The sequence below is a fragment of the Hydractinia symbiolongicarpus genome, chromosome 8 (assembly GCF_029227915.1).
Source record: "Hydractinia symbiolongicarpus strain clone_291-10 chromosome 8, HSymV2.1, whole genome shotgun sequence".
In the NCBI taxonomy this organism is placed as follows: domain Eukaryota; kingdom Metazoa; phylum Cnidaria; class Hydrozoa; order Anthoathecata; family Hydractiniidae; genus Hydractinia; species Hydractinia symbiolongicarpus.
In genome coordinates, this window is record NC_079882.1 from 18,646,158 (window position 1) to 18,665,199 (window position 19,042).

The window sequence follows — 19,042 nt, forward strand, 5'->3', positions numbered from 1 at the left end:
CCTCAACAAATTCTCCGAAAATCTTCCAATCATCGAAGGTTGTTTTTTGTTTGTACACGTGTTTGCTCACATGTCTCGGGTCAAGAATAAGTCTCTTCTTATTTTTGAACGAACTAACGCTCAGTGGATTAACCACGTGTGGCTCAGTAACCATCTCTTTTATTCTTCCGGTTTTAAGTAACTCGTGTAATTCCTTATTTACAAAATCTTCATTGTCAAGAGCTGAATAGTTGTTTTTGAAAGAAGCCTTTTTAGGGGTGGTGAAAAAGGGAATTTTTTATCTGTATTTTATAAGTTCTAAAATAGTTTTATTAGTGACTATGTTCTGCCAGTAAGGTAGATGCCGCCTGAGATTGCCCTTCACGGTATGTGGAGGATTAGCTTGGGGCGAATAAGACCTATTGCATTCAGAAAAACTATATACAGTAGAAACAGTATCACACTTAACTTTTCCCTTTTCTTTAGGGTTGTTTAAGGTCAGGGCAGTCCTTTCGCCAATGTCCTTGTTTTCCGCATCCGAAACACAGAGATCGCTGTTGTGGCTGTTGGTAACTTCGCTGGTATTGATTCGCAAATCTCGGTTGCTGTTGAGATAGCCCGAAGATTGGCCTCCCCGGAGGCGCAGATTGTGAGCCAAAGGGGATAAAATTTTGATGCTGCGAAGGGTGTGTGAATGAGGAAGACTGGTATGGGGGCCGACGTGGAACATGCTCGAATGTTGACTTTCTCCTGGTCGGCTTTTTCTTGTTCAGAGCCCGGTTTTCCGCAGCCTTTATCTTTTTGTCATCCTCTGAATCGCTGGCAAGATCGTCGAATAAGTATTCGTCGACAGCAGCCCATCCAGCCGGAGATTTATCTGCGAAACGGATACATTTGTTTCGCTTGTGGAGATCATCTATGACATTATCAATCTTTTTGGAAGATCTTGTAATCGAAACATCTTTTACTAGTTGTTTTATTATTTCTACACTTTGAATTAAATCGCAATTGAATTGATGTTGTTTTTTATTAAAACCACGTGACCTGCCTTGGCCATACATACGAAATTAAATTCAAATATATATATTGTATTTTTGCCAAAAAAGCACTACTTTTGCACAACGAGTTCTTGTTGTTCCGCGGTGATTTTTTTTCTTGCAACCTCGTCCCCAGGGTTTTCTACGTCTATGATATTCAGTTTTGGTGTATTTCCAGATATCAGCTGCAGTAAGATGTTAGCACCTCGCCGTATTATATCAAAGAGAAACAAAAGCACTAGGGTCAACTATTAATAGTTTCAATTTTGCTTACAACTTTAGTATTTGCAAAGTAACTTAACGTACAAGCGGAGCAGGGTTAAAACGCTGAAGAAGCCGCGTCTTACGATAACTAAAAGTTTGAACAAATGTCATCATCTAAGCACTTTAGTACAAAAATGATTGTTTTCTTCTTGATGATGCTTTCGGTGGATAGCAGTTTCTGTCGGACAATCTGATCTGCACATTGTTCCAATAATCTTAATTTGGACGAGTGTATTCTTCTGAGATACAGCTTTATCATGTTGGTATACGTCAGTGTTAGAAGAAGTGTAGATACGTAAATTCGAGTAACTGCAAGCTGGATGAAATAAGATCGAAGTTTCACCGGTAAATGGACTCGACTTGTACCTTTTTGTACGATGCGTCAAAGTCATAGTTCGGAGTCGACTTTTGTCGAGAAGGTGTCCAAGGTGGGTATAGAGTTAACTATTTAATTTGTGTACCATACTCGGAGAGGACGCGGTTGAACTACAATTTTCTAAAAAGTTCCAAAAAGCATCACCTCTGTTTTCAACTTAACTTTGCTCGAAACAAGGAGTTAACTTTGGGTGACCTGCCTACACCAAGTCCATGTTCGTCTCGTCGTTCGATATGAAAAAGGAGACAACAGGTACTGGAATCGAGGTTGCGTCAATAATTTAAATTAATGAAACCTTTGCAATGCACATATAATTTTGAGGCCAAACAACTTGCACACGAGATTGTGACGTCAGTTATTCTTTACCGCGCATATAACTATGGAAAACCTTAAACCAAATTGGGTAAGTTTTCCAAACTTGGGTTCCCGAATCCGTTTCGGAATGGAGGGGTTGATGACGTCTTCAAAATCCTTTGAACCACACTATTTCTGTAAACGTTCGTCAAAAGCACATAATCCCATATATTTTTTAGATCAGAATTTCGATCTCCACACAATAGCAACAAGGGGTTAAGAAATGTCTAAAAAAAATTGTTTATTGGCGGGTCCTTGCTAACAATAATAATAATCATAATAGTCCTTGCTAACGTCAAAATTTTTAAGCCCTTATATCTCCTTAACTGTGATCTTACAATTCTGTATCGTGGCGGGCGATTCACTCGATTTGCTGCTTCCCCAATTTACTTGCACTGGCGTTTAATTCTTGTTTACTGGTGTTTTAGTCCCGCGTTTCGACTCCGCGTCTTCCGGCTACTTGTTATAATATTTCGCCTCGCATTCCTGTGAAACTGCCTAGGATAAGCGCATTCCTATTATGACGTTTAATGTTACTTCAGATGCGAAAGGAAGACAACTGGCCAGGACGCCAGATTCTCTATTGTGGGCGTATTGTTACGCCCTTGCTTATTCGTATCCACTGAATTGATCATACCTACGGGCGTGTGTGTGGGCGGAATATCCATGCTCCTACCAAGCACAACGATAAAATCTCATCTCCAAGATGGAATAAATGATGACAAGTGGGCGGGGAAACGATTGCAAGCACACAATAACGTCTGTCTCGCGCGGGATTTGAGTTGAATGATGAAACATCGAGTAATCAAGGTGCACTGGGCACTAAACATCGCGCGCTCTATGAAACTCGACTATACGCATAATCGTTCTTTATTCGCATTTATGAACACCATCAATAAAAAACAATAAAGCTAATTGCGCGATTATTCCCAGAAAAATCTTCGTGAAATTATTAAAATGTTTTAATCGCTAAAATTAAAAACTGTTTTGAAAAACAAATAATGAATTTTTCTCTTTCGTGCTTTTGTTTTCACGCTAAATTTTCTTTTTTGTAGTAAGTAGGTGATAAAATAAGTTAGCTTATGTAATTTCGTGGAAAGTAATACGTAAAGAATAATATTTCGCGAAAAAAAAATAAACAACATAAAATGGTGGTCTTTTCTCTACCCACGCTTCGTTTTGCGCGTCAACTGAGAACGGTAAATATTTAATACCGCCCTCATAAATAAGCTGAATGGCGGCGCACCTATAAATAAGGCGCTTATTAGAAATTTATTAAGCGCTAGAGCGCTAATTAAAGCATGAGGATGAAATGTAAATTTTGGGGGAAAAATTGTGAGTAACTTATCAGGCTAATCTTCGTGGAATAAAATATTTATCAGTCTCAAAATGATTCGTTGACCCTACTTAAGGTCGACAAAGTTTGAACCAATACGACAGTCCAACCAAATCAGATCTAACTTTAATTTAGTTTAACAAATCCAAGAAGTTTTTCTCACGAAGTGTATTTTGATCATTTGCCATAACAAGCCGCAGTATGTGAGCTCGTGATCGTCTCCGTTAATTGAACTGATTTAAATAATTAATTTTAAATTAAGAAGAAAAAATTAGCAAGAATGACAACAATACGAACACATCACAAAATGACGTACCATATTATGAAACAAATTGATTCAATAACAATCATTAAACGTAGGTTGTTCAGCTTTTCCGTACGCCAATCAAAATCTATTGTCCTTAATGAACATAAAGCGTCAATTAGGAAGAAAATATTTTTTTTAGTAAGAGTGTGTTTTTGCCATTACTTTTAAATGTGAAGAACAGAGGATCAGAAATTTTCAAACAAAAAAAAATCACATTTTAAAGGGTTCATTGGGTAAATTGACGGACGTGGAAAAATATGAAGTTTAAGACAATGTATGGAAAAAATAAAATGAAAGTTCCAGAAATTAACGTGATCGAATGCGATATAAAAATTATTGATCATATTATGTTTGAGTATGAAATGATCCAACGAGCAAGAGAAGCTGAAATTATTTTAAATCAGATGCTGTACAACGGTAAGTTTACTTATTTATTTGAGACAGAAAAACATTAAAGTTTTTTTTTTACTTTTCAAAAACCTATAGTTAAACATGGAATACTTTATTATTGACAAACTGGAAAAAAAATATTGGTTCACACATTAAAATTCGAGCAACCTCATACCAGGTCTTGTTAGGTTTTTTTAAACTACGATGGAAACTGAACGGTTCAGGTTTCGTCTAAATATAAAGAAAACTAACGAAATTGAGATTTTGTTTAAAAATTAACGTACTAATTGCTGACGTTTAGGCATGAATGTGCATTCTTTACTTCGCGACACATTCTCGTCCCCAGAGCTCTTTAGTATAAAACTGGAAGTTTTCGAGGGTTATGTAAAAAAGCTCTGGGAAGGAAAATTCTTGTCGATAATTTTGCTGCAGCCGGATTTCTTATACGAGCTTAGTTAAACCGTCGCAGGATACTTCACGAATATTCCAAGTTGTACTCATAAACGCAAACAAACATTTTTACCTTTTAACTTTTTTTTAAAAACTACAACATTTCCTTAGAATAATAACACACCAGGTGCAGCTATAGTGGTTTTACCTCTTTAATAGATATCAATCACATGAGACGATCTGATTCCAAGTCTAGTTCCAGTGGTTTTTCAAGTTTTATGTGGAAAATAAAATCTTCCAGTCATAAGCTGAACAAAAATATACCAGAAATAAAAATATGTCCCTGTCAAGTCGACCTGAGAGACGAGGAAGACATGGAAGAAGAGATGATTCAGAGAGGAAAAGAAGCAAGAATGGTACGCGAGCGATTGCTCTCTGAAGGTAATTTCTTGCAGGTTCTCAAAATTTTAAAAACAAGCATTTCAGGATGTGCGGACCTATGGGTTTTGCAAAGCATAACGGAAAGTCAAAAATATTGAGACTTTTCACTTCAAGGATCCGTGTCTGGGGATGTTTTCATTTTAATTTGTTTGATTTCTAAGGTAAGTTCCAAATGTTTTTTTGTTTTTTTTCACAGTAAATGCAACAATGGATGAACGAAAACCAAGGTCATGCTCACTTGAACCAATCCCAAGTGAACCAATGGTTATCGAAGAGCCAATTCGAGAAGAAAAACGAGCAAAATTTACTGACCTTTATGGTACGATATCTCACGGTCGGAGCAATTCTCGTAGAAATGCTATCCGCTGTAAAAGTTATGCCCAATTGACTGTCGATGACTGTCAGTATAAGAAGCGAAAAATACTGACAAATATAATCCCCCTCAGAAAGTCAAAAACGTTTTCAAGTATCAAAATGGACAATGATTACAATAGTAAATATAAAAGTATCTAGCATCTTTTCCTTGTTCCGATTTTTTCAATAGGAGAAAGTGAACTGAAAGCGATCTATTTAAAAAAGATTATGGAATTCAAAAAGAAAAGAAAAAGGGAGTTTGCAAGAGACAGAGATGACACAAACAACTTGTTCTAAGGACCTTTTGTTTTGTTGAAACGGGTTAGAAAAAAACACTGTTAAGACGTGTTATTTCGGTGCAAGAAATATTTCTGCTGAATTTGTTAATTTATTTATTTATTGAAAATTGTACAAAGTTAAAATAAATTTGTAGTTGATGCACATATGATTTGTAATTTAGGAATGTTCGCGAAGTTTTTCTAATCATGCGTCTATTTGCTTCGAAAAGAGTACGCAAGGTTGCCTCCTCTATTTCATAAAAACTGCTGCCGCTTCAGGCCTTTCGTGTTAACCTGGTGATGAAATTAATGGCGGCTCTTAACAAATGAGTCTGAACTGCTTTAAAGAATAGATTATTTGATTTCAATGAATAAAAATTTAACGCATTAATTTAAAATCGGAAACTGAAGTGAGAAACCACAAAGATGAAGTTTAATCACAACCTCTTCCCCAGGACTTGTTAGATTTTTTGAATTTCCGCGCCCGAAGGCGTGGGAAATTCTTTAAAACCGTCGTTTTTTTCTTTTGGAGCATTTTTTGAGAAAAAATCGACCCTGAGATTACACGTTCCTCCGTCACAGATGTAAACTTCGCACCCAAGCTCCCCAACTACTGGGAACTCATCTAAATGATGTTTCATGACAAAATTAGTATTTGTTTTCAACAAAATTTGGCACAGTTAACAAAAAAAGTATGCTGAACATAATGGTGACATAATAATTTTGATTTTTTGCCACCTTAAATGTCATTTTAGGACAAAATTGGTCCAAAAATTAAAACTACTTCATTTTCAACAAAAATTGGCAAAGTTAACAAAAAAAGTATGGTGAACATAATGGTGACATCGAATTTTGATTTTTGTCACCTAAATGCCATTTTAGGCCAAAATTGATCCAAAAATTAAAACCACTTCATTTTCGGCTAAATCTGGCACAGTTAGCAAATAAAGTATGCTGAAAATGATGATGGTACAAAAGTTTGATTTTTGTCACCTAAATGTCATTTTAGGCCAAAATTTAACCAAAAATTAAAACTGCTTTATTTCCGACAAAATTTGGCACGATTAATAAAAAAAGTATGATGAAAATGATGGTCACATCAAAATTTTGATTTTTTGTCAACTAAATGCCGTTTAAGACCATAAACGTTTCAATCGCAAGACTTACCATGAATGTTAGGCTGTATTTTTTGTTAGGAATTTATTTTAAAATGTGAGTTTATTATGACACGTTTCGTTTTGTTTGCGTTTGTTGTAAGACATAATGTCACTTGTGTGCTTTATCTTCAGAGGTTCATGCACCAAACCTCCTCAAATGTTTAGCACAATAACACAACGAATTAGCAGGTTTTCATCAAATATTTTGGTAGCGAGAGGAAATTCTTAGAGCCCCCAGGGCTTCTTGTTTATATTAGGACGATTCCGTTCAATTGTAAAAAATAATAACAAACCGTAACAAACTCGTTAAATAAGTTGTGGGAAACGAGTAACAAGAAAATCTGACAAAAGCATTACAAATCCTGGAGTATTGAGGGAGTAATTGCTCCCCAATTAAAAAACAAGAAAACAAACACTTTATTGTTTTTCTTTAATTACCACAACCATCAATGAGACTTTAAAATACATAAATTGTCTGCACATGAACTAAGTCTATTTTTGCAAAACTTCGTGTAATTCGGACTAACCATAAAGTCCCTTGGGCTACCTTGTTCCCAGAGATTCTAACTTTTGGAGCTTTAACATCCCGAAAAAAAATAGTACAAAGATTACCTAATCAGTGTGAGTCAATCTCTTGAATGGCGGTATGGTAAATTATCATTCGCTCATAAAGGCATGAGAACAATAGATCATTGATTCTTACAGGACTATCTTTTTTTCTTATGACTATACTAGAACAAAAAATTCTGGCCGCTAAGGTTCCGCCATTGTTGGTTGCAAAAAGTAGTTGTTGTATAATCTGGCCATATATTGGCCAAAATCGCCGAGTATATCTGCTGACTCAGCAAATTAAAAAATAAACAAAACTGCTTTATGTGCCTAAAGGCCATTATTTTCAGGAAATAACGAACGAAATTCGTATAGATGACAGACTGACCGAAAAATCCGTTTGTTTAAACGGCTAAAAAAGGATTACTGCCACCTTAAGGGAAACCTGGGCCGCTCTTGAAATTATTTTCCATATAAACAAGTGACCACTATATGCAACAACGTGCATGGCACGATCTGGCATTTCTTTCATCGATTCATGCTCTTTTCTGTGGATTTCTGCGTTACAAATACTTTCACCAATCTTAATTTTTACCGCAAGAGCATCTGCTCCGTATTTAATACAGGATGGATATTTATTACTGTCTTTGAAAGAAAACAAGAAATCACACTTATCGATAAAAAATTCATCGTACACGTTCCGGTCAAGAATAGAAGAATGTGCAACTAGGATACCGATCTGGAAGTTAATAGAAAAATAATTAGCTGTGTCCAGTTACATCGCTTCCATGTGCATGTAAATGGTGTATAAGGGGCCGATAAATTAAAAATTAAATAATTTAACCCTATTCAAGCCGGGGTATAGGGATGGGGGGCGAGTGTGTCCTGGGTGGAAGGGGCAAAAATGCCCTTTCCCCAAAACTTCCCTTGTATTAGGTTATAACTTACAAAACTTAGTACGGTTGATGACAATTAAAAACCATGCCTCAAATGCTGATTGTCAACAGTTTTTTTTGCTGACGTCAGCTTTTTTTTGGAAGTAATAAATAAATAAACATTTTAGCTATTTTGGCTTAGTTTAAGAGGTTCCAACGTAACAAATATTATTCACATTTGAAAATAAGTCAAATATATATGCACACCTGGTTAGAGACATAGTTCATAGATTGATTCTATACATTTCTTATTGAGAAATGCTTACAATCAAATGGGAAGAGCATATAAAAATTATTGACCAGCAACGTAGGCATCAAAGTATCAGTGAAAACTAAAAAAAAGGGCGTAAGTAAGCGCTTCCTAAAAATAAAAGAATAACGCCAACAGGCGTCAAAGGGTGGTAAAAGCGAAGGTCGCTAGTTATTTGAACAACTTTAGACATATAAACCTAAATGTTACCATTCTAAGTCCAATATCCATACATCAAAATGCTACAAATAATTGGAAAAGTATCTTTCAAAATGGGAGTGGCACACCACCAGCTGTAAGTTTTTGGAATTTTTTTCTCCATATTCTTTATCCACAATGATAAAAAATTAGTTGCTAGGAGTCTCAGGATAATACCATTTATGGCTCTGGAGTTATTAACGAAAGTATGCCAGGTAAGGCATTTTTGCCCCCTGGCCTGAATAGGGTTAAGTCAAAACAAATTGTTCATAAAAATAATTAGAACATGAATCATCATTTTGCGCGTAACAGACAGACAGACAAGCAGACAGACAGACAGACATTTACTTTTATATTGTATTTATTTATTTGAGCAAAATAATTTTGATCAAAACATTTATTATCACGACACGGTAAACTTCAAATAGAAAAGAGGTTTAACCACAACCATCAATGAGACTTAAAAATACATAAATTGTCTGCACATGAACTAAGTCTATTTTTGCAAAACTTCGTGTAATTCGGACTAACCATAAAGTCCCTTGGGCTACCTTGTTCCCAGAGATTCTAACTTTTGGAGCTTTAACATCCCGAAAAAAAATAGTACAAAGATTACCTAATCAGTGTGAGTCAATCTCTTGAATGGCGGTATGGTAAATTATCATTCGCTCATAAAGGCATGAGAACAATAGATCATTGATTCTTACAGGACTATCTTTTTTTCTTATGACTATACTAGAACAAAAAATTCTGGCCGCCAAGGTTCCGCCATTGTTGGTTGCAAAAAGTAGTTGTTGTATAATCTGGCCATATATTGGCCAAAATCGCCGAGTATATCTGCTGACTCAGCAAATTAAAAAATAAACAAAACTGCTTTATGTGCCTAAAGGCCATTATTTTCAGGAAATAACGAACGAAATTCGTATAGATGACAGACTGACCGAAAAATCCGTTTGTTTAAACGGCTAAAAAAGGATTACTGCCACCTTAAGGGAAACCTGGGCCGCTCTTGAAATTATTTTCCATATAAACAAGTGACCACTATATGCAACAACGTGCATGGCACGATCTGGCATTTCTTTCATCGATTCATGCTCTTTTCTGTGGATTTCTGCGTTACAAATACTTTCACCAATCTTAATTTTTACCGCAAGAGCATCTGCTCCGTATTTAATACAGGATGGATATTTATTACTGTCTTTGAAAGAAAACAAGAAATCACACTTATCGATAAAAAATTCATCGTACACGTTCCGGTCAAGAATAGAAGAATGTGCAACTAGGATACCGATCTGGAAGTTAATAGAAAAATAATTAGCTGTGTCCAGTTACATCGCTTCCATGTGCATGTAAATGGTGTATAAGGGGCCGATAAATTAAAAATTAAATAATTTAACCCTATTCAAGCCGGGGTATAGGGATGGGGGGCGAGTGTGTCCTGGGTGGAAGGGGCAAAAATGCCCTTTCCCCAAAACTTCCCTTGTATTAGGTTATAACTTACAAAACTTAGTACGGTTGATGACAATTAAAAACCATGCCTCAAATGCTGATTGTCAACAGTTTTTTTTGCTGACGTCAGCTTTTTTTTGGAAGTAATAAATAAATAAACATTTTAGCTATTTTGGCTTAGTTTAAGAGGTTCCAACGTAACAAATATTATTCACATTTGAAAATAAGTCAAATATATATGCACACCTGGTTAGAGACATAGTTCATAGATTGATTCTATACATTTCTTATTGAGAAATGCTTACAATCAAATGGGAAGAGCATATAAAAATTATTGACCAGCAACGTAGGCATCAAAGTATCAGTGAAAACTAAAAAAAAGGGCGTAAGTAAGCGCTTCCTAAAAATAAAAGAATAACGCCAACAGGCGTCAAAGGGTGGTAAAAGCGAAGGTCGCTAGTTATTTGAACAACTTTAGACATATAAACCTAAATGTTACCATTCTAAGTCCAATATCCATACATCAAAATGCTACAAATAATTGGAAAAGTATCTTTCAAAATGGGAGTGGCACACCACCAGCTGTAAGTTTTTGGAATTTTTTTCTCCATATTCTTTATCCACAATGATAAAAAATTAGTTGCTAGGAGTCTCAGGATAATACCATTTATGGCTCTGGAGTTATTAACGAAAGTATGCCAGGTAAGGCATTTTTGCCCCCTGGCCTGAATAGGGTTAAGTCAAAACAAATTGTTCATAAAAATAATTAGAACATGAATCATCATTTTGCGCGTAACAGACAGACAGACAGACAAGCAGACAGACAGACAGACATTTACTTTTATATTGTATTTATTTATTTGAGCAAAATAATTTTGATCAAAACATTTATTATCACGACACGGTAAACTTCAAATAGAAAAGAGGTTTAATGGAGAAACAATTTAGAAATACGCTTTTTCATAAAGATAAAGGGGGGAGAATCAGGGAATTTTCTTTCGTCTGTGAATTTATGAGCGAAGCAAAACCAATACAATTTTTCATCACAAAAAAGGCGTTTGGAAAGTATTCCAAGTACTGTCCGGTTACGTATTCTCCTATCTCAGTTTTTTTAAAACGCAGTGAAATTCCTGTGTGCAAAATAAAAAAGGATTCTGTTGTGCAGACAACGGAAACAACATCCTGGGAAACCAGCAAAAAAGACACTTATATAAACGCGCAGAACTTATTTTATAATGTATCAATTTAATAAATATTATTGAATTGATATTGCTTGTGGTGAAAAAGTTTCCGTGAATGGATTACAATCTTCTGAAAGTATACGTTGACATTACTTTGGTTTTGCAAAGGGTATTTTTAGCTAATTTAAAAAATATATACCTTGGATTTATAGATACATAGAAATATGTTTGCGTTGATTAATGATCACAGTGTCTGACAGCGGACAATTCTTTGGCATGTGGAATTACACTTCGTGACCGCAAAGTGTTAATTCTTTCTTCAAAATACTGAGCACAACGTCCAGGTCATTGACCGGGAGCGCCATTAAGTCTTAAATTTCCCAGCTTCCCATCTTAATACCAGCCAACGTAAGGCATAGACGAAGTAGATCGACTCGCCGTATATATTTAGTTTAAAATCTATTATATGCTTTTATGTTTAAGAATATCACAATTCTAACCAGGCCGGTCAGTATTCTTTATTTCTCTTTTGCTTAAGCAAAAAACCTTGTGTTTAACCCAAAGCGTGTAGGTGTACACTATTTTCAATTTTATGAAAGCTTACCTAACCAACCGTTTTCCTGGGTTTGCTTCTTTTATCAACCCTAAACACTCGTTCGGATAACCACTGCCGCCTCTTTGTTTATTTCGTTATAATGTATCACGCTTAAGAATCTGGTTTGTTTGCTGGTATTTCAGGTTAAAAAATAGATCTGTTGTTTATAAAAATAGAAATAAAAGAAAAACAATAGAGAAATAAGAATAATGACCAGCCCTGTGTAAATTTTGATATTTTTATAAAACAGCGTGTGTACCGTAAACAATCACATTTTTGAAATTGTTTCCTCGCAAAAAATTTTGTAAAAATATCGCTGCTCGCCATTTAGTTGCTGTAAAAATGTGTGCAAACTTAGTGGCTACATCTTCTTAAGTTTTTATTGTGTCCAAAAATGTTATGTAAGCTACAGAGTCATTCAATAGGCTTTAAAACCTAACTAGACGGATACATCATGGCGGCGCGTGTTGACTTCAACCGTCAAATCTTAACGATCTGATATTGAAGAAAAGCCAAAATCCTCGAAAGAAGTAAGCAAAACTTTTGAAGTCCGCTACATGATCAAATAAGAAATCAATGTAGAAACTTTAAACGTTAGAGGGTGTGAAGATCATCGTGATATGGACATACTATGTAATGACATTGGAAGAGACAACTTACAAATACAGTAGATGTCCGTTAATTCGAATGCCGCTTAATTCGAACTTTCCGTTATTTCAAACAAATTACCAAGACCCTTGAGTTTAGTTTAATAAAGTTTTATATTTTGAGCTGCTTAATTCGAACTCCGCTAATTCGAACATTTCGCTAATTTGAACATTTTTTTGGTCCCAAGGCTGCATTATGCTCGTTAATTCGACATTTTGTGCATCGATAAATAAAATCTTATGGGAAAATAAAAAAAACGTTCTCATTCTTATTCATTTTTATTGCATCAATAGTGGCAAAATTTCTTTCAATTTATAAATTAAATTTGCACTTCCAATAAAATGAAGTTTACAATAAATTCGGAGGCCTTACCCATCGCCAAGGAAACAACGGTAAAAGATTTTTATAAAAAGTTGTAGTAAAGTTGTAATAAAGTTATATTAGCATAAAACCTTTAAACGTTTATTAAAATTCTTGTTCTTCCTGAACTTCCGATAATTCGAACATTCCTTAATTCGAATAAATAATTGAATACCTTGCGTGTTCGAATTAACGGACGTCTACTGTACTTGGTATTATTGAAACCCATGTCGTGGGTGAAGAAAAAAAGAAAGATTTGACAGTCAAAATAAACAATCAAGCAAGAAAATATAAATGTTTTACGGCCGTTCTGTGAAGTGGGATGCATAATGGATGCAGATTTTTAACCATCTTTTAAAACTGTATTAGAAAGAATATGTGTTGCCGATGCTGCAATACCAAACACAAACTACAAGGTTATAGTTGTGACGCTCCTATGATGAAAGTATCAGAAAGTTTTCCAGCGAAAAGAGAACTGTTTTATGAACAAATTGACTCAATCATCAGCAAAGAAAAGACAAGTAAAAATTTAGTGATACTGCTAGGAAATTTTAACGCAAAAACAGAAACAGGTTATAATTCGTATAAGGGTATGGGCCAATGCGGAAAAGGTAGAATGAATACTAATGGTGAACCTCTTCCTGATGTACTGTGCGAAAACGAAATGATTTTTACAAACACTATGTTCCAGCAAACTCGTCCCCAGCGCCTTTTGTCTCTTTCTTTTTACTGAACGGCGAGACGCTCAGTAAAAAAAAAAAGAGAGACAAATAATGAATATTGACCCTAAATTCTCTGACGATATAAACTTTATTCGCTCATATTATCCCAAAATAAATCAGCTTTTTTTAAAAATCGTTTCAGGGTTTTAAGCCGTGCCTAAGCCGTGAAAGAAATGAAATGAAAAAAAAAAAAAAAAAAAAAAATCGTAAGGCAATTAAAATTTATGAAAGTAGATCTCGTGAAACCACTTTTTACATAATGGGCAGCAAAGCCATTCCTCCGTCTCTTTTTCAAAGTTGTAAGTAACCAAACAATGACCACACGTGTTATCGTTGATCTCAGCATGGTCTTGATGACCACAAACTTGCGGATCTTCTTCCGATCGATAATAATGTGTGTACGCAGGTTTGTCATCTTTTAATAACTTGAAAAACTCGATGAACGGTACATTGTCCTTGTTAACTTTTCTAACAACTTTATGAACCTGAAAAGATTCGGGGATTGCTGGAGCACTGGCGACTTCTGCCGGTTCTTCTAACATGTCGTCGATCGGCATGTATAACGATTGCATCGAAGGAACAACTTCATTTGCAGTGTTCGCAAACTCTTCTGGTGTTTTTACTGCAATCTTTCCAGATTTTACTGCCCGAAAGACTAGATTTTTGATCGTTCCGCCTACTCCGTCCATAGGCCCTTTCCCATGGTGTGCCTCGTTGTAGTGCCACTCGAGATCGATGGAATGGTCAAGGGTAGAAAGTAACATGAAAACAAATCGAGACCGGAACTGGGTACCCATTCCGTCACTACAAATAATGAGTTTCTTAATTGGTTTTACTTTTTCCTTCACCACATTTAACAATTTGTTTATGCATGAAAATGCAGCTATTCTTGAGTGATCACTTGACTCGCTTGTAATAGTGATGGGGCATTTCATGAATCCTCCTTCCTCTGATACATAGTAGCAACATGCGGTAAATATGCTAAAACAGCTATGACCAAAATAGGCACTTTGCGGGTTTGTGGGAAGTTTCACACCTTTGATGTATCTGTTGATACATTTCGCGAGAAGATACGAATTCTCGCAAACTTCACAAAGACACTAGCCTTGAGGGATGTTTTGATTGTAGATGAATTGTTTGTGGCTTTTTATAAAATTTTAAAGCAACGAGAAAAACAAAGGCTTCTCAAAACAATCAACAAATGTTTCAACTCCTGTTGGTGAACTAGAAACTTCATTTCCGTTCAAAATGTTAAGAAGATCCCACAAGTTCCATAGAAGGTATCTCTTTTGACGGTATTGTCGTTGTCCGTCTTTCTTGCCGATATACACGTGGTCTCTTCTTCCAGGGTTTATGTAAGTTAGGTCTGCTCTATCCAAGCTATTACACAACCACTGTTTTTCTTCTTCCGTCAGCTCAGTTGGTTTACGTCTAGTTTTCTTTGGGTTCAACGCGATTCAAAGTTGATATTTCTTTGCCAAAGAACCGAGGATTTCATTTTTTTTTCCTTGGGCTCCGTGGTAATGCTTTTTCAGCTCTGCTGATACTCCTAGCCTTTGATTGCTTTGTTGAAAAAGATGTTGACAGTGTAGCGGAATCGTTGTTAGTAGACGTAGACGTAGCAGGCGCTTCTGGTGTAACAGTGGGTGTTTCTGAAATAGCAGCGGAATTGTTAACGAAGGCAGCATATTTCTTTCTCAATCTGGCGACTTGTTTTCTTTCTCGTTCTTCTTTCTTATTAACTTTGTACAGGTCTGGATTTTGCAATCTTATTTTTAACCGTTTAGCTCTCTTTCGTTCGGCGTCATTCATCCGTTAATTCTCGCATTATCTCCCGTTATCTCTTACAATAATCTTTATTCGTTTTCTTCTTTGGAGATGCAGACATACCTAAAAGGCATAAATGGATATATCTAAGTGACAACGATTAAATTTGTTGAAAGGAAACTGAGGGATAAAAATATTAAAAACTATGTGATTTCTTACTTTGATTTCAAACTAAAATGTGCTTCGATTATACAATACTTTACACAATGTGTCTACAATCTTGTCTTGACTGGCGCCAAAGTGAATACACATTCGATAAAATAAACATTGTAATTCGGCAAAATATTCGTTCCAATTTCACTGCAGTGACTTCAATTGTTTGTTGTGATAAGTCCAATAACGAGCCTTCATTAACTTTATCTTAGAGACAACGAATAACTTTGTCGGACGGACATTTCTTATTTTATTGAATCATCTTGCTTTAAAAGCAAAAGCAAAAATACTCTAAATCAAAGCGAAACGGTAAAAGTTACCTTTAATTAAATTTAATTACTGGTTTTTAGAGTTTTCATTTAATCGACACTTCCATAAATGTCACTTCGGCAATGTATAAAAATTTCAAAATAAATTTGTCGAACAGACAAAAAAAAAAACACGTTTTATATTGAAAAATCAAACTATTGACTATTTTAATGACCGCGCATAATAGCCCATTATTTTCTTCGATGGTGTGGCAAAAATGTACTCGTTTGAATCATGTCCAGACTATAAAAAAGAACTAAAGGTGTTTAAAAATCTGTTGGATGGACAATTCTTAGAAAAACCGGACTGTAAATTAGATTGAGATAGTGGTTCCGCTAAAATTGGCGTTTGAAATTATTTTTTGTACATCAAATAACGATTTTTCACTATAATGTTTCCCGATAGAAGATATCAGAAAAATGTATATGGCAAAAGAAAATGTCCGTCCCGCAGATATTGTAAAAAAATCCCTAGCTTTATGATCAATTTTCAAAATAATTTTGAATTTATTACTATCAACTGTTAATATTTTTAGTTTCTTTAATATTCATATATTAAATATTTTAATGATTTAAGTGAAGTTAAAAGATTCATTTTTTTTACCAAGCATGACTTAATTCAAAACAAACCCATGTTCGTTTTCAATAGTGAACTCTGAAAAATACTGGATATTAAATGGCGAAAAACGATGACAAATGAAAAAATTTACGAAATAACATCACAACGTAAATGGAGTGAAATAGTCAGGAAACGTGCTTTAAATTAGTTAGGACATTTATTACTTATTATTTGGAGAACTAACACCTGCTAGAAGAGCACTTGAAGAATTTATTAAACCCCTAAAAAAGCCAGTTGGAAGGCCGAAAGATACGTGGTTGAATATGATAACAAATGAATGAATGATAATGAACTTAATATAAACTATAAAAATAATGACGTAATGATAAAAGATCTTGAAATACTATGTGCGGACAGAATAAAGTGGAGAAGTATTGCAAGGAACATTAAGTTGTAAAATTTATAACGAATATGATATGATGACAATCGGATAAGTAATTTTTTAAATATACTTTCCTTACAAATTGGTTTTAGCTAAGGCTTAGTAAAGGGAGCCTCTACAATGTAAGAAACAAAAATTGTTAAGCAACATGTGATGAACACATTTTCATTATTTTATGCTACTGAAACTATTGAACAAAGAAAGTAAAGATTTATGAATAAAGATAAAGCCACCATATTGCGCTTTCGATTTTTGATATTGAATGTTTCCAGTCTGTATATCTATATTATAATGCCCGTATACGTCTGTCCGTCCGTCCGTCCGTCCGTCCGTCTGTCACGCAAAATGGTAGCTTAGCTGCGACGGGCAAACCCGCGGATTTTTCCACGGGCTAACGACTAGTTTATTTAAATTTAGCGCCATCTCAGCATAGCAAACTTCATCGTTGGAAGCGCAACGTCGAATATCAACAAAGCGAGACTGAATAATTACGATATCCGATTTTATCCGATTTGCTGAATGTCTGTTCAATCATGCTTCATTGGAAGGAAATAATATGTCCAAATTTTCATTCAAAGTTTTGAACTTTCTTTTTAATCCGAACCGGATGGTTTTCATCGAAGTTTAAGTGTTAAAATCCCCATTTTGTTTACAAAACCTCGACGTAAAATTCACCAAAATATTGTTTAAACTTTCTTTCTCATTAACATCATAATCAATATTTTTCTCCTTGTAGTACCGTACGAACACATTCCATGCCACTATTGTAGCCTATTTGTATTGGCTAACACAATTCTCTCTAACTCATCATTATCTAAAGTGGCGAACTTCTCCATATTTTATTTTGTTTTTGTCTTTTTCGTTGTTCTTGTTTCATCACTATATAATATAGTTTTAGGGTGAACAAATAATAACTTGATTCGAAAATTTTTTTTCTAAAGTCAAGCGTCAAGATTCCGGATTTTGAATATTTGAAATCTTGAATAATTTGAGAAGGAAAAAAGATTTTTAAAAAATTCAAAAAAAATTGATAAACAACTTTTTGTTCTCCACAACATATAAAAAAAAAATTTTTGAGGCACGAATCCCTTTAAAAAACATAAACAACCAAAAGACATCGTCTTCGCCATGTGCATGTGAAGAACGAGACTCTAAAGTTGCTTTTACTAGCTGCAGAAATTGTAACAGCGAGACAAACTCATTAATTATTTATAGAACCAATGTAAGCGCTAGCGGCTTTAACATAGGCAAAAAACCCTGGGGATGAGGATGTGATATGTTAGGTTAAAAAAACAAAATAATAATGAGAAAAAGTTTATGAAAATAATTATCATTAATAAAACATCGCCAATGTAAAACATTAATCTATAAAAAAATCAGGGAATCGGGTCTCGGTATCAGGGTATTTGGTCTCGGGTATCACATAGGGTATCCGGGTCCCAATTTTCTCATATGCCCTTGTTTCTTATTGTTCTAAAACATTCGCGAGTTATTTTCAGCTCTCCATTTGATTGCTTATCTTATGTGTACTACTATAGAGAAAAATAAAAGATGGAGGGCGATAGAATACATCCTTTGTTTGATGGCATATCGGAAAAGTGGGATGCGGGATGCGGGATGACCTATCGGGGATGCAGGATGCAAAAAAATCATCGAAATAAAATACTGACCATGCCGTTACCGAACATCGCGTAGACATTAAAATAAACTACGCCGGAATTTTTCTAAAAAGAATGCAACCGTTAGAAATGCATGACTTGATTTTTTTTCGCTTGGTGAACTTAATGTGATGAGAAACGATTTGTTTGACATGACATTGAATTTTTATGTATCCTTTGGCGAGGTTGAGATATCAAGCAACAAATGAATGCCTCCGATCTAAAAAAGTAGTCGTTTCGAGCAATACACTCCTGAAAATAGATTGAAATAGTTGATATTGCAGAAACCAGTCTATGTGTGAGTGTTTATTTCATTGAGTAAGAAAAACAAAATTTTCGTGAATACGAATTGCCCTTTTTCTTTTTAATAAGAACCAGGAGTAGAAAACAGGTTTTCGCAGGTTATAGAGCATAGAAGAGTAGACGCAACTCTGTCTCGTTTTCTCGTATCTAAACACAGCTATCCGCGCTACAAATTACGGTCTACCGACCGAAATGATCAGGAAAATTAATTTCTGTTTCGTTATAATTAGTTCGGATTCCTA

The 19,042-nt window shown here is 35.0% G+C and overlaps 2 protein-coding genes across 2 annotated transcripts; one reads left to right on the forward strand and one right to left on the reverse strand.

Annotated features, from left to right (window-relative positions):
* Positions 1-461: 461 nt before the first annotated feature.
* On the reverse strand, positions 462-1,055 carry LOC130654853 (uncharacterized). Its single transcript, XM_057457498.1, has one exon. The coding sequence runs from the start codon at positions 1,038-1,040 to the stop codon at positions 462-464; it is 579 nt and encodes a 192-aa protein (XP_057313481.1). The 5' UTR covers positions 1,041-1,055.
* A 2,656-nt stretch (positions 1,056-3,711) lies between these two features.
* On the forward strand, positions 3,712-6,733 carry LOC130655685 (uncharacterized). Its single transcript, XM_057458469.1, has 3 exons — positions 3,712-4,070; positions 4,653-4,874; positions 5,071-6,733. The coding sequence occupies exons 1-3, from the start codon at positions 3,911-3,913 to the stop codon at positions 5,385-5,387; spliced, it is 699 nt and encodes a 232-aa protein (XP_057314452.1). The 5' UTR covers positions 3,712-3,910; the 3' UTR covers positions 5,388-6,733.
* The last annotated feature ends 12,309 nt before the right edge of the window (positions 6,734-19,042 follow it).